Source organism: Vulpes lagopus, chromosome 11 (assembly GCF_018345385.1).
Source record: "Vulpes lagopus strain Blue_001 chromosome 11, ASM1834538v1, whole genome shotgun sequence".
Taxonomy (NCBI): Eukaryota; Metazoa; Chordata; class Mammalia; order Carnivora; family Canidae; genus Vulpes; species Vulpes lagopus.
Genome location: NC_054834.1, coordinates 87,158,294 through 87,171,917, shown reverse-complemented (window position 1 = coordinate 87,171,917; position 13,624 = coordinate 87,158,294). Strand labels below are relative to the sequence as shown.

Sequence of the window (13,624 nt, the reverse complement as noted above, 5' to 3'; positions counted from 1 at the left end):
CTTCTTTGATTCAAAGGTTATCATAGAGTGTGGTTCTTAATTTCCAAATATTTCTGATTTTCTGGTCATTTTTAAATAGTTTTAATTTTTTTGGATTCTAATCAGAGTTAATGGACTATGTAACACTTCTACTTTTATAAGTGTTAAAGCACCTACACTTAAAGTAGAAGCAATCTGTAGTTGCAATTTTTAAAATAACTCATCTTTTATAAAGATTTTCCAAAGCACTTAGCATTATTGTCATGGAGATGAGGGAAACCTGCTTTCCTTTTTTTTTACACATATTTTATTTTTTTTATGTAAAATATGATTAAATTATATAATTCCACTGACAAGTTACAGCCAGCATAAATAGGTTTCAGAGCAAACACAGTGGGTTTAAAATTCAGTTAGTGGAAATAAAAATGTACAGGGACAATACTGGAACATTCAGAGTGCTGGGGCAGCAAGAATCAATACATTTTACAGAAAAGGAATCTCCTCCTATCAGGAGGAAGAAAAATTCTATTTTGAGAGCTTCTCCTATTTTGTGAAAAAAAAATATATAATTGCTGACACAGTCATTGCTTTCTCTAGAAAACAATTGGAATTGTTGTCTGGCTCTAATCTTTCTGAGGAACAAATACCTTAACTGGTACAAATACCCTAACTGGTACAAATACCCTATCTGGTACTGGAAAATTACATTTATGCTACATTCCTATTCTGTGTTAGCTGTTGATAAAACCAATAAATTAAATGAATGGGGAACCTATTGGGATCAACTTTAAACATCCAATCTAACGGACTGCTGTGGCAAGTCACAATAGGTGATGGAATCCTAGACAAAATTTGAAGTCTTAGTTCTTCCACAATTAAAATCCCAAATGCAATTAAGCTTCAGCTTTCACATTTAAAAAATGGGGTAATAAATAAATAAATAAATAAATAGGTAATTACCACTCTCTATTCCTTATATAAAGTTGATAAGTCAATCAAATTATGGTTCTAAAATATTATCACATGAGAAATGTTTCTGAAACATACAACTAGATTTAAGTTCAAGATGGCATATCAAGTACAAAGTAGTACTTAAATCATTCTTTTCATTACCTGGAAGATTGCACCCCCTCTCCCTTTCTTTGTAAGCAAGCTCAGGTCATTTACAATCAATGCATTTGAGAAGTATTTGCAAAGCATCCAATAGACCCTACTACAGTTATATTTTGTTAATACCTTCTCTCACTCTTTGTCTCAAATAGTTGGGTTGAGAGGAAGGTCCAAAAATTGTTTCTCCTTATCCAGATTCCTCCTATTACATTTAAAAACCCTGGTAGGTTCTACGGTTACCCTTTGGGACCTCATACCATAAATCCTAATGCACTTTTTAAAGTCAGGCTCTTGCTGAATTAGCAGAACTCCAGAGTCTAGGTAACAAAGACATGTATGTAAAAGCAATAAATCCTCCCCGCCTTACTCATCATTACCCACACTCCAACTCATCCCTGGCCCTGACTTAATTGGGGTCAATTTAAAGTTTGAGTGTCTTTCTGAAAGCAAAGAATCATCTCACATATAATGCTGTTAACTGGTGGTGAGATTTGCCAGAGAGGCAAGGAGAAGCAGGCGGGAAAACTTTAATTTTTCAGGGAACCTTTACTTGTACCAAAACCAGGTCAGGATTTATGACATTGTTTCCCATGTCTGTGTGTGGCAAGTTTTTGTTCTGTTCATGATTTTGCTTCTAAATTATATCTGCATGTGACAAATGTTGAAAAGTTACACGTAGAAAATTAATTTTCTTAAGGATTATGATGGCCCACGCTAAGGATTACTTAATACTTTGCTTTGCCAACGATCTGGCCAGGTATGATGCCCTTCCTATACAATAAAATAATTCCTTATTCCCATTAGCCACATGAAGATAAAATGAGAAAGCAGATAGCAAAGCAGTTTGAGTTTCAGACTAGGGAATGTGTACTTGAATGTTTAAAACTGCTAAGAGAACCTACCTATCATGATCAGTGGTTAAACAAGAAGTATTAAACCAAGGATACATGAAAAACGCGTGCTTCCTATTTCTTAACGATAAATCGTAACCATAGCAATGATATGACCTAGGATGACCTCAAAATTAGGGAATACATTAGCTTTCAGAAACAACAAAAATCGAGGTTTGGTATCTTATAAGTGGTAAAGATTTACCAAATGCTGAATGCCTACATGGCAATGATTCTATTAGAATCAGAAAATGCTATAAAATATTAAGGCTATGCTCTAGGGCAGAGACTTAAGATTTAATATATTATTTGCATCATCTATTTGATAATCACACTTGAGGTTTAGTGTGTCATAGGGAGAGTTAATTTGTTTTTTGATTAATCCTAATTTGTCAAGATCTAAGTGTATTTAATGAACCAGAGAATTTCCTCAGAAAATTTCCTAATATCAGTTATCATAGTTACCAAATTTGTTCATAAGATTAATTTGCTGTTTAGGGGAAACATTTAGCATACTCAGACTGTCTTTCTCATGGTGTCCTTTTCAGCCTACCTTTGGGAATGTACCCCTCTGCAGCTATACTAGGTGAAACAAATCAGAAACTAGCCATTACAACATAAATCAATTTTCCAATATTATCTGGATAGGAGGTTATCTATAAGAAAATATATTTTGGTCCTTTCTAAAGCAAATAGAGGGTTTCCAAAACTATAGATAGTATCTGGAGAGAGTCATGGTAAAAATCCCATTGTTGATACTCTTCTAACAGAACCTAGAAAGTGTACCCACCATACAAGAGCATTTTGCAATCCAAGGTAAGAGACAGTAAGCACTGAATCATGTGTCTTAAATTTGAGGAAGGAATAATGAGTTTATTATCAATATATTGTGAATTTTTAACTTTATTTGAAAATCCTTATCTATCAGCATGCAGGTATGAGGAAATAAAGTTCTCTCCTGCAACTGGTGGGGCCAGGAGCATGAAGACTCCTAGAATAAAAGGAAGCCTTAAACTGAGTGGGGAAGAAAATCACATTTTTAAGACCATAAATCACCTGCCTGACCCATAGGACACATAGTTACTGTTAAAAGACAAAATTGTGTTGAAATTTGATTATAAAAGAATTATTTCCAGAGCAAAATCCAATAGAAAGTAGGCCCCACCATGAAGGGTGATATAAAGGTTTCATATAAAAATAATAATAATCTTAATTAACATTGATTAATTTTCTTCTTCTCAGACTCCACTGACTGAAGCTCAAGACACATTTCTCTAATTGTAATCTGTCATAGACATGAACCAAAATTATTTTTCATTGAAACCTCATTACATAAAATAGGTACCATAATTGTTTTATTGGCCTAAGTATATAAGTTTAATTTAAGGATCTACTTATTAAAAAGTAAATAAGACTAATGTCATTTTGATGAACATACTCATATCAAATCAGAAATTGGAGAGTTACATTAACCTCAGTTCCACTGCTTTCGAAATTTTGTATTCATTGCTCAGAATGGAGAAAATTTGAATTCACTCAATGCATAATTGCAAATATTAACAATATTGTAGTATTTATTCCACTACATGTGTGTCAGTACATACATATTTGAGGGAAGGTTAGTATAAAGTTAAATACTTCTGAATTAATATCTGATCATGTCTGAAAGGTGTTATCTATGGGATAATTATTTCAGTTTTCTCTCTCTATGATTTCTTCAAAAAGTTTTAGTTTGATTTAATAATACTATCTTGTGTAGTTGTTGGGCCATTCTTGTTTGAATGTCCTTAAGCCAATGTCCTTTGGTTCTAAGCTATGGGGTTTATTCCTGTTAGTAGTCACAGAAGGCATTTCAAACTCACTTACAATAATGAATGTCTCATTTGTCTTATGTAAATTGAGGATTGCAGAGATTTTTATTCACATAAAGTTGAGTGAAAGAAAGTTAACCTTAGATTTATAAAATATTCAAATAACATTATACCATAATAAAGACATGGGATTTTTTATCAGCCTTGAAAACATTTTCTGGAACGTCAGAAAGTTTTTAAAATGCCCCATAACTGCAAATATTAGAAAAGTTAAATTGGAGCTTTTCACTCACCTTAAATTAACTGTATATTGAAGGTTCATTTGAACAGCCATTAGTATTATAAATGTCCAAACGTATACTATAAACGTCCATGCAAAGTGAAGTGTGGGAAATTCTGACTATATATATATATATATATATATATATATATATATATATATCAGATTACATATTTACATATATAAATCTGGGCATTTAGAGAAAGGCTTAAGGGCCAGGTATATGTTCAGAACATGTTTTGGTTTTTTTCCCCATCATAATGCTTCCATGCCTAGTCAAGTGCTCGGTATAAAGTAGATACTTATTACATATTTTCTAAAAGAAGAGAACGATTTTTTCAAGCTGCAGACCATGAGCCTGATTCTGGATCATGCTACTTGCTCTATGAAATCAAATCAACTCAAAAAATAATGACTCGAGATACAGTGTCAAGTGCTGTGTACCCTCAGAGCTTCAGAACTTGACAGACAAGAAGGTTGTATATGGTGTAGTGGAAGTAATTATAACAATCACTAAACCAGCTTGCATCTTGATACCTGTGTGCTTGGCATACCTTCTCTGTACAACCAGATCTGCTAGGCCTGATAAGAATGCTAATATTTGAGTGTTAAGTGAGGAAGTTTCATGTTAAGTGGTTTAGCAAAGGAATCAAATCTGATGAAAAAAAAGTATAATGAATAGGAAGTAAGGAAGGCAACACAGCTGAGACCAATAGTAATGGGAGTCTAGGATGAATACTACTTAAATCTACCCCATTATCCTCAGTCTTTTCAATGTTCTCCTACTCTATTTCTCTATAAGCTCTCTCTTTTAACTCTGCTTTTAAAGTCCCATTTCTTAGGCATACCCCAGATTCCAAAGCTGCTAACTTATGTGAGACATTTAAACCTCTGGGCTAGTAAGAGATTCAATTACTAAATATTAACTTCTATTGACTTTTACTTGTAACTAACTTAAGAAAATTAAGAAAGATAGTGAAAGGCTAACACCACCGGAGAATTCCTTAATCCAGATAAGTCCTTCATGCCAACATGTGCATGTCTTTTCCCTGAGCAAGCAAAAACATCTCTGTGAAACTCTGTGCTACCTCCAACTTGAGGCCATTCTTTCCAATGGGTGTCACATCTGACAGGATAAATGCAAGGAAATGACACTTAACAAGGACGGGCACTGAGGGGGGCACTTGATGGGATGAGCACTGGGTGTTATTCTGTATGTTAGCAAATTGAACACCAATAAAAAATAAATTTATTATTAAAACAAAACAAAACAACAACAAAAAAAACCAACAAGGACATTTGAGAAGAGAATAGTGTTGAAAAACTTTCCCAAATACTTTGTATGACTTTGTGAGTGATTCTAAGAATATTGGCATTCCAAGAACACATTTGTATTGATTTAGTACCTGCCTACTTACAAAAAGCATTTAAGACAAGTCACAGTGAAAACCTAAGTGCAAGGAAGCCAAAACATTTAACACAAGTCAGAAATAGGAAACAAAAGTTAGAGAGAGGAGAAGAATAAAAAACCTTAAACTGTTGAAGCAATGGAACACAAAACTTAGTGGTGAATTTCTTATTCACCAAAGAAACCAGGAAGAATTCAGTGGGTGTTATATTTCTCAATTTTTAGCTAAAGAGAATTTACCCATTCTTTAGGAGCAATGTGTGTGACAAGAAAGAAAAAAAAAAAAGAAAGAGAGAGAGAGAGAAAGAAAGAAAGAAAGAAAGAAAGAAAGAAAGAAAGAAAGAAAAAAAGTCAAGAGTAAACTGTTCCACAGAATGGATGGGATAATTTACATACATGATCACATTTAATTGTGGGCACAATCCTATGAAGTAGGTATTATTAATTATTTTTACAGTTGAAAAAACTGAATCTCAAGAAAAGTTAACTGAATTAACCAATTCACAACTAGTGTCAGAACTAGAACTTCAACTCATGCCTGATTCCATAGCTCATCTAACATACTCAGAGAAATGAGTAACCCCTACCTCTAGCTCATCTGCACCTTCTAATTCAAAGCACGCACACGCACACACATGCACAATTTTTCCTTTTATAAGCAGGCTATACTCGGGAAGTATAACACAGGAAAATGCCAGTAATAGCAGTTACAAGCTCAATAATCTCATCCAAACTATTATAGGAAAACTGCTACTTCCCCATTTATGTGAAATATAAATGTCTTTTGTACATTTTTATAGCCAAATCTTAGGAGAAAAATAGACATATTACCTTGTTACTTGGCATGATACTCTTTATGTTTTTATCTGTATGGGAACATCTGAGAAGCCCACAACAGTGGGCTTCAGGAGGAAAAGGAAATCATATGCAGGAAGACAGTGAACTGGGATTTTCCTACTATAGCATCCTTAAATAAAGTAGCCCCATTTCAGAAAACACTGTGTAAACTATGCTTAACTCTAGTCTAGCATCACTTGCCAGAATTCCATGTGATCGTTTAGACCAGTAGAAGGAATCAGCGATCTACCAGAGGGGTGGTTTTATGAGAGGAGCTGAGTTGTTAGGATATGACAAAGAGTGGAGAAAGAGCCTCTAGCCCCCAAAAAGCAGAAATGGGCAAACACTAGGCAAGTTATCATTTTGGCGAGGGTTTCAGTCCAAGCAGGAAATCTGGTAGGAGTCCAGTCATGTAGACAACGTCTGAACGATGGAATTAAGGACAGAGGTTTCAAAGAGTGCCCAGGAATTCAGATAAGAGGAAGGCTCATTTCTTTGGGGTCTGAGCCAGGTAATATAGAAACTTCAGGATAAATGTCTGGGTTCCTACAGCCATGTAGAGCTGGGTAAGCAGTGTCTAGAAATTGGCCCACTATTTACTGGTAACTTATAACAAATTTCAAAATCAAAAAAGCTCTTATTCTCTGGCAAAGAAACACAGATAGATGAAGTGACTTGCACAAGTGTCAACCTGTGGCAAATTCAAGACCAGAACTCATATTCTGTGGGTTTTCTTCTAAAACACCCTTGACCCATTTCTGTAAGTGACTATACAAAGGAAACAAGATTTGAGTTAGTGGCTGTAATGTTTTAGATCTCTCATTGATCTGTTTGTATGATACCATGGCCAGTCCGACCAACTACATCACACAGTGGTCCTACAGAAACAGTACACTTGTGACTGCTTTAACATTTAAGGTAAAAATAAATTTAAGTTAACTCAAATTTAGTGTAATTTGTAGTCCTTCTGTGGACCATATACATTTCAATTTTCTGTATGAATAATTCATGATTACTTTTAGCTCTATGGAACAGCAATAGCAAGATTGACCCCAAAGTTAGGAAATCCTAAAATAACATTATTAAGCCTCTCCCCCATACTCCAAAGCACATTTAAGTGGATTTATTTTTACTGACAGAGGAAAGTCAGCATGAGAATTAAAACCTATCTATGACACCCAAAATAAGCTAGGACACAGAGAAGCAAGAGTTGAGTGTCTTTGGTCTATTGTATACTGGGAATTTTATAAAATAATATAAAATTGTATACAGTTTAAATTGAATGGCATTTGTCACAAGCTATTATTTAATCTCTTCTACAAGATTTAATTTAGTCACTGAATAGGTTGTCAAAACGGTAGTGTTAGAAGCTTTACATTTGCACTGTAAACTTTTGCATAATTTCCAGTTCTGAAAACATAACTATACTTCAAGTATGGTTGCCATTCTCCTTCCCTTTCTCTCTTTTCAGTGTTTACCAAAATATTTAGTATTAATTGTATGCATATGAAACATAAATATTCCACGTACTGCTACCTAAGAGCACTCTCTGGTATATGACACTAAAAATACCATAGCTCTTTCAGGATCACTATTTTTACTAGTTACAATTAAGAAGTGTACCAGAGACAGCAATCCAAACTGACTTGAGATTCCTTTAAAAGGTTGTCTTTTGAGCTGCATCGCCTTTCATTAGTTATGTCTTACTAATTGTCACATTGCATTATCCATGTGCACAGTATGATACTACCTCACATAATGCAGGGAATGAGAAGCAGTGTGAAACATAGGCATTACATTTTAATGAGACGGCACTTGTGTTGAGTCTGAATGCCTGCAGTTAATTCAGAGAACAGGTATTCGAGTTAAAATTCTGACATGTTTAGCACACCAAGCATTCAGTAAGGCAGGCAAGGTAGAAGCGTTGTAAGAACTCGTGTGACAATGACTACACCTGCAGCTCTGTGAGCAAGAAATAGACTTTACTTCTCAGGTGGATGTACCCTGTGCACTGGTAGTATGAAACTCTTTGTGTTTTCTTCTTCAGGTCCTAAAGGGCTTCCCAGAATGTTTACAAGCTGACATTTGTCTACATCTCAACCAGACTTTGCTGCAAAACTGCAAAGCCTTTCGGGGGGCGAGTAAAGGTTGCCTTAGAGCTTTGGCAATGAAGTTCAAGACAACCCATGCACCTCCAGGAGACACCCTGGTTCACTGTGGGGATGTCCTCACTGCACTTTATTTCCTATCCAGAGGCTCCATTGAAATCCTCAAAGATGACATTGTGGTAGCTATTCTGGGTGAGTGTTTCAGAACTGGATGGTGACAAATTGAGTTAGTAGCTGCTGCGATGTGTAGTTTAAAATGATAGAAAACAGGACCGATCTATTCATCTATGAGTACTATTTAAGACTGATCGGTAGTCTTAAAGCTTTATTTAAAATTCAATCCAAATCAAATTGACCTTGCAGAAAGTATGTTTTCTTGACTGTCTCACTTTTTCTCTGATGTGTAAACATTTCCATGACTCTCTTTAATTCTTGGCAGCTACTTAAGCATTTGAGGCCAAATGTATGAAAATAGTCAACATTTTGCTTTTCATGTTGGAGAACCTTGGATTCATGCTAGCGCCCTTAACACCTTAAATAAAATGTGTACATTGTAAGATACTCGCTAGCATGCACAAATGCCCTGTCATGAACTGCATTTATGTGTTGATAAATTTCATCTATTTGCTCTGCACTTTTACCTGCTACGTCCCATCAGATGGAATTATATAAAACCTTACCTAAGTAATATAGAGAGCTATGAACTTAGCACCCAGGGATAAAGGTGGTGAAGAGATTGAAATTACTAGTAAATTAAACTGGTTTGGGTGCAAAAGAAAGTCCATCTGTCCAATCTGTCTCTTCAAGACCAAATTTAGTCAGTGTGAACTTATAGGACTTCTTCTGAATATTAGAACAGTGAGAAAGAGGAAAGGAGCAGAGAGAAAGGATATCAGTTTTCCTCCCCTACCACCTAGCCAGGAAGGTTAAGCCCCAGTTTCCCCATGGGAATGCCTACCCCCAGTATTTGTGAACATATGCACCCCCTTGTTGTCCCGTGGATTAAATCTAGGTCCATTTAAATAATGAGCATGTGATTCAATTATTTCCTTTCACTAGATTCTTGATTTTAACATCCAAAGGACCAGGATGTTGTCTGTTTTCTTTGCTGCTGTGCAGAACCAGAGTATGGCCTAGCACAGGATGAAGAAGTTTGAGTAATTCCTATATATTTTGATAATTTTATTATAGTGACAGTTTTCTTTAAATCCCAGATTGACAAGATGCACGATTTGGTTTACGATTCAATAAGCAGGCAAAGAATAAAAACATAAATCAGGTAGCAGCTACATAATAAAGTTGGACTTTCACCCTGTTTGGCCTTGACAATTTGCTCTGTAGGCTGCCAGAAAAGAAGCATGCTTCATTGCATTCCTGATCTTAGAATCTGCCTGCCCCAGCTTCTACAGGGAGGTAACAAGCCTTCTCGCTTTATAAAACAGTAATTTTAGAGTAGTTAAGCAGTACACACTGACTGGTATAGTTTTTGCTCATTTACAGTCATGTAAACTAATTAAAACGCAAAGCTCATGCTGAATTTAGTTGAGAGCTTTTCTTTGACAACATCCATAACCAAAGTATTAAAAGTATAATTTCAAGAGATCCTCTTTTTCTGTCCCCATTGCCATGTAAAATCCTCACAAATTATGATTGTTCATTACAGGTTTGAAGTAAAGTATTTATTAAAAACAAAGTTAATATAGTCTTGCCCATATCAAATTCTGTCATGGAGATATGCTCTCTGATTTCTCTCTGATTCACATTTAAAGTAAGATAATTTTGACCAATTAGAGTTTTATAGCTTAAAAGTCTTTGATAATTTCCATAATCGAGTATATATAAACTATCAAAAACTAACTTAACAGATCCAGAAAGGTTTTTTCTAAATCTGAAAAGAAGCTTCATGATACATGTAAGAAAGTACCATTTTACACTGCCATTGACAATCTTTAAAAGTTATATGATCAATAACTTAGCAGTAATTATTAAGCATGTATTCCACAGGCGTAATTTTTAAGTGTCTTGACATTTAGAGACAGAAAAAACAAAGTGGCCATGACATTCTAGTAAAATATTGGGAGAAGATCAAACATACCAAGTGTGAAATGATTTTGACTGGAGTCAGAATGCATGGGATTTAATCATGGCTACTCTCTCCCACCCTTCACCCAACAAAGTAGGTGACCTTGACCTAATCAGTTTACCTCTTTAATCTTCTTTCATTGGTCATAATATTTAGGTAATAAGTAGTAATTTCTTTATGAGATTATTTTGGAGATTAAATGAGATAATTCACCTAAGCATTTGACACAGTGCCTGGCACCTACTTAATTCTCAATAAGCATTTGTTGTTGCTGACATCATCCTCGCTATTGAACAAAGCCTGAAAGAGCAGGTGGCATGTGGCTAGGCAGAGGGGATGAGGAGGACCCATCAGAAAGCCAGATACTGAAATAATCCCAGGTTTGTCAAGAAAGCAAGAAGGACACACTTTTAGAATAAACGCCATTTGGTAAAAAGGCAAGACTATAAATAAAACTAGACTTATTAAACAATTGGACAAATTCATCAAGGCCAAATCCAAAAGTGGTTACCAAAGGAAACAAGATGTGTTCAAATTACAACACTAGTCCTCTTAGTATTGAAAGCGTTCCACTAGGCCCCAGTGCTTGGCATCACCCCCACCCCAAGACCATCCTGAGATAGAAAGTTTGTGAATCTGATCACTGCCAAATTCATATTCCTGGATTGACAAAATTAGACCACCCCGACTATGTGGCAAGACCCTTTTCTAGCCTTATAGGGCAGAGCAGACTAAAGTCATATTTGTGGCATCCCTAGACATTTAACCAAAGAATCAAAACAAGGAAATAATAGGAATTATACTAGGACCAGTATGTTAAGAGGTATAATTCCACTCAGCAAACAAGCATGACTGAGGCAGTCAGGAGGAGATAGTATCATTTTGCTGCCCGAGTGTCTGTTGGCCATGGGATCTTCCATTTGAAGTCTTTGGTCCAGGGCTTGGTCAGTGGTCTCCTTGTACTGTTAGGAAGAAAACATTAAGTCTGAACTTCCTTTTACCTCCTTTTTAATTTTTTAATTTTTATTTTTTTAGGAAAAAACGATATCTTTGGAGAAATGGTTCATCTTTATGCTAAACCAGGGAAGTCTAATGCAGATGTGAGAGCTCTTACATACTGTGACTTGCATAAGATCCAGAGAGAAGACTTGCTAGAAGTTCTGGATATGTATCCTGAGTTTTCCGATCACTTTCTCACAAACCTAGAGTTGACTTTTAACCTAAGACATGAGAGTGCAAAGGTAGATGTTAATGGTTTGCTTATTTTTGTACTTGTGACACTTTATTCTTGGGTTGCCAAAATGCTTCTGAAAGATCAAGCAAAATATAGCCAAACTTTACCATTTCTAAACACTTGGAAGGAAAAGCCAACTTCATGTTGGAATTTCTAAATTACACGGAAGGAATTCAGTCTAATTACTTTCAAATAAACTGGATAACTTTAAGTAAGTCAACTAAATTTGACCTTTCAGGAACTCTTAGGTGACACACTGGATTTAAAATAGCCATAGTTTATACTGAGTGTATCATTTCTTTGTTAAGAAATGGGTGATCCTAGGCTATTGAAAGTCCATTTGAAAAGCTTATCTTACACCAGTGTTAAAAATATTTTCCCAGATATTATTTATACCACACACTTGTTAGCAAGGTCTTTTTAATAATAATGAAAAAAAAAATTAAACTCATTCAAATTTAGGCCCATATTTCACACAATTTCCAAATCACAGAGTATAAATTAATCAGGCTTAAACCTGAGTCAAAATTAGTGTAGCCCTTGTATCCCTCACTCTCTTCTACTATGAAAATGTGTTTTTATGGCTTGTCACTATTCTAATAATATAGAATTGCAGCCTGCAATTTATTACTAGTTTATTTCTCCTCCTTTCCCCCCAAACCTCATTACCCCAGCTCTGATTCTAAATAGCTTTTTGTCAGAGACCAAATGTTGGGCTTTTGACACTTCCAAATGTTCAAATATATTCTCTAGAAAAAAAAATCCTCAAGTCAATAGTGAGGTAAAAGGTAGTAGATTTAATTCTCCCAGAGTTACAGTCATTCTCAGCTACTATGAGAGACTTAAAGAGGATAAACTTGTAAGATCACCAGGGTACCGTTTAATACACAAAGCACCAGCTCAGATAATTGCTTCTTTTCAAAATACTGAGAAGTTGAGAAATATCTAGGTGATAAGAGGGTCAAGTTATCAAGAGCATATGTTGTTTTTATGAATTCAGTACTTTCTTAAGATTTCAGTTTAATGTCACCAACCTCATTCTGATTTTGCCTTGAAAAACAAGAACTTTACAGAAAAAGTTTAGGTAGCAACCAAATACAAAAAATAGGAGCTTCCATTTGTTTTATTTATTTGGGAGCATCCATTTTTATTACAAGAATGATAATATTATCCAGAGGGGGAGGAAGGAGGGACTGGGAATATAATAATAGCTCAAAATAATAAAATGCTTAAAGCACAGTGTTCATTGAATTTAACCTTATATTTATTGTTGTAAAATTTAACTTTGCAATCATTTCCATGTATTTAAACATCATAGCTAGTTATAATTGACTTTAGCTTTTTTCTCCACAGTAAAACAATATTTTTAATTATTATTTTTATTTTAACCTTACCAAGTTACGTTCCACATGAAAGATTATGTTGTCTCTAAATGTTGACATTATCCTCAAACATTTCTGATAAATAGCTTCTATAACTATGATTTCCTCATCAGATGGTGAAACTACTAGAATTAGTCTATCAGTCCGTTTTATAATTTAGAGACAACCAGGAAGCAAAGTATTGTAGCTATTTGCCTGCAATCTAATAAATAAGCCTCAACTCAAAATGCTTGAAATGGTATGAAACAGTAAGGAATTTACTGACATAACATTATGTTCAAATTGAGTAATCTTCCATTTTATCTTCATGTCCGTTAACAAAGGCTGATCTCTTACTACGATCACAGTCCGTGAATGATTCTGAAGGAGACAACTGTAAACTACGAAGAAGGAAATTCTCATTCGATAGTGAAGGAGATAAAGGTAATTCATTTTATTTCTAAAGTTTAAATAAATGTACAGCATGTGGTTATTAGGTCTTCTAGCTAAATACTCAGTTACT

At 34.9% G+C, this 13,624-nt stretch overlaps 1 protein-coding gene across 1 annotated transcript in view; it reads left to right on the top strand.

Moving 5' to 3' along the window:
• Window positions 1-13,624, top strand: part of KCNH7 (potassium voltage-gated channel subfamily H member 7) — a 477,016-nt gene that overhangs the window by 441,564 nt on the left and 21,828 nt on the right. Inside the window, exons 10-12 of the mRNA XM_041722501.1 lie at window positions 8,363-8,615; window positions 11,542-11,747; window positions 13,446-13,545. Coding sequence (XP_041578435.1) covers window positions 8,363-8,615; window positions 11,542-11,747; window positions 13,446-13,545 — 559 coding nt within the window. The remainder of the gene's footprint in view (window positions 1-8,362; window positions 8,616-11,541; window positions 11,748-13,445; window positions 13,546-13,624) is intronic.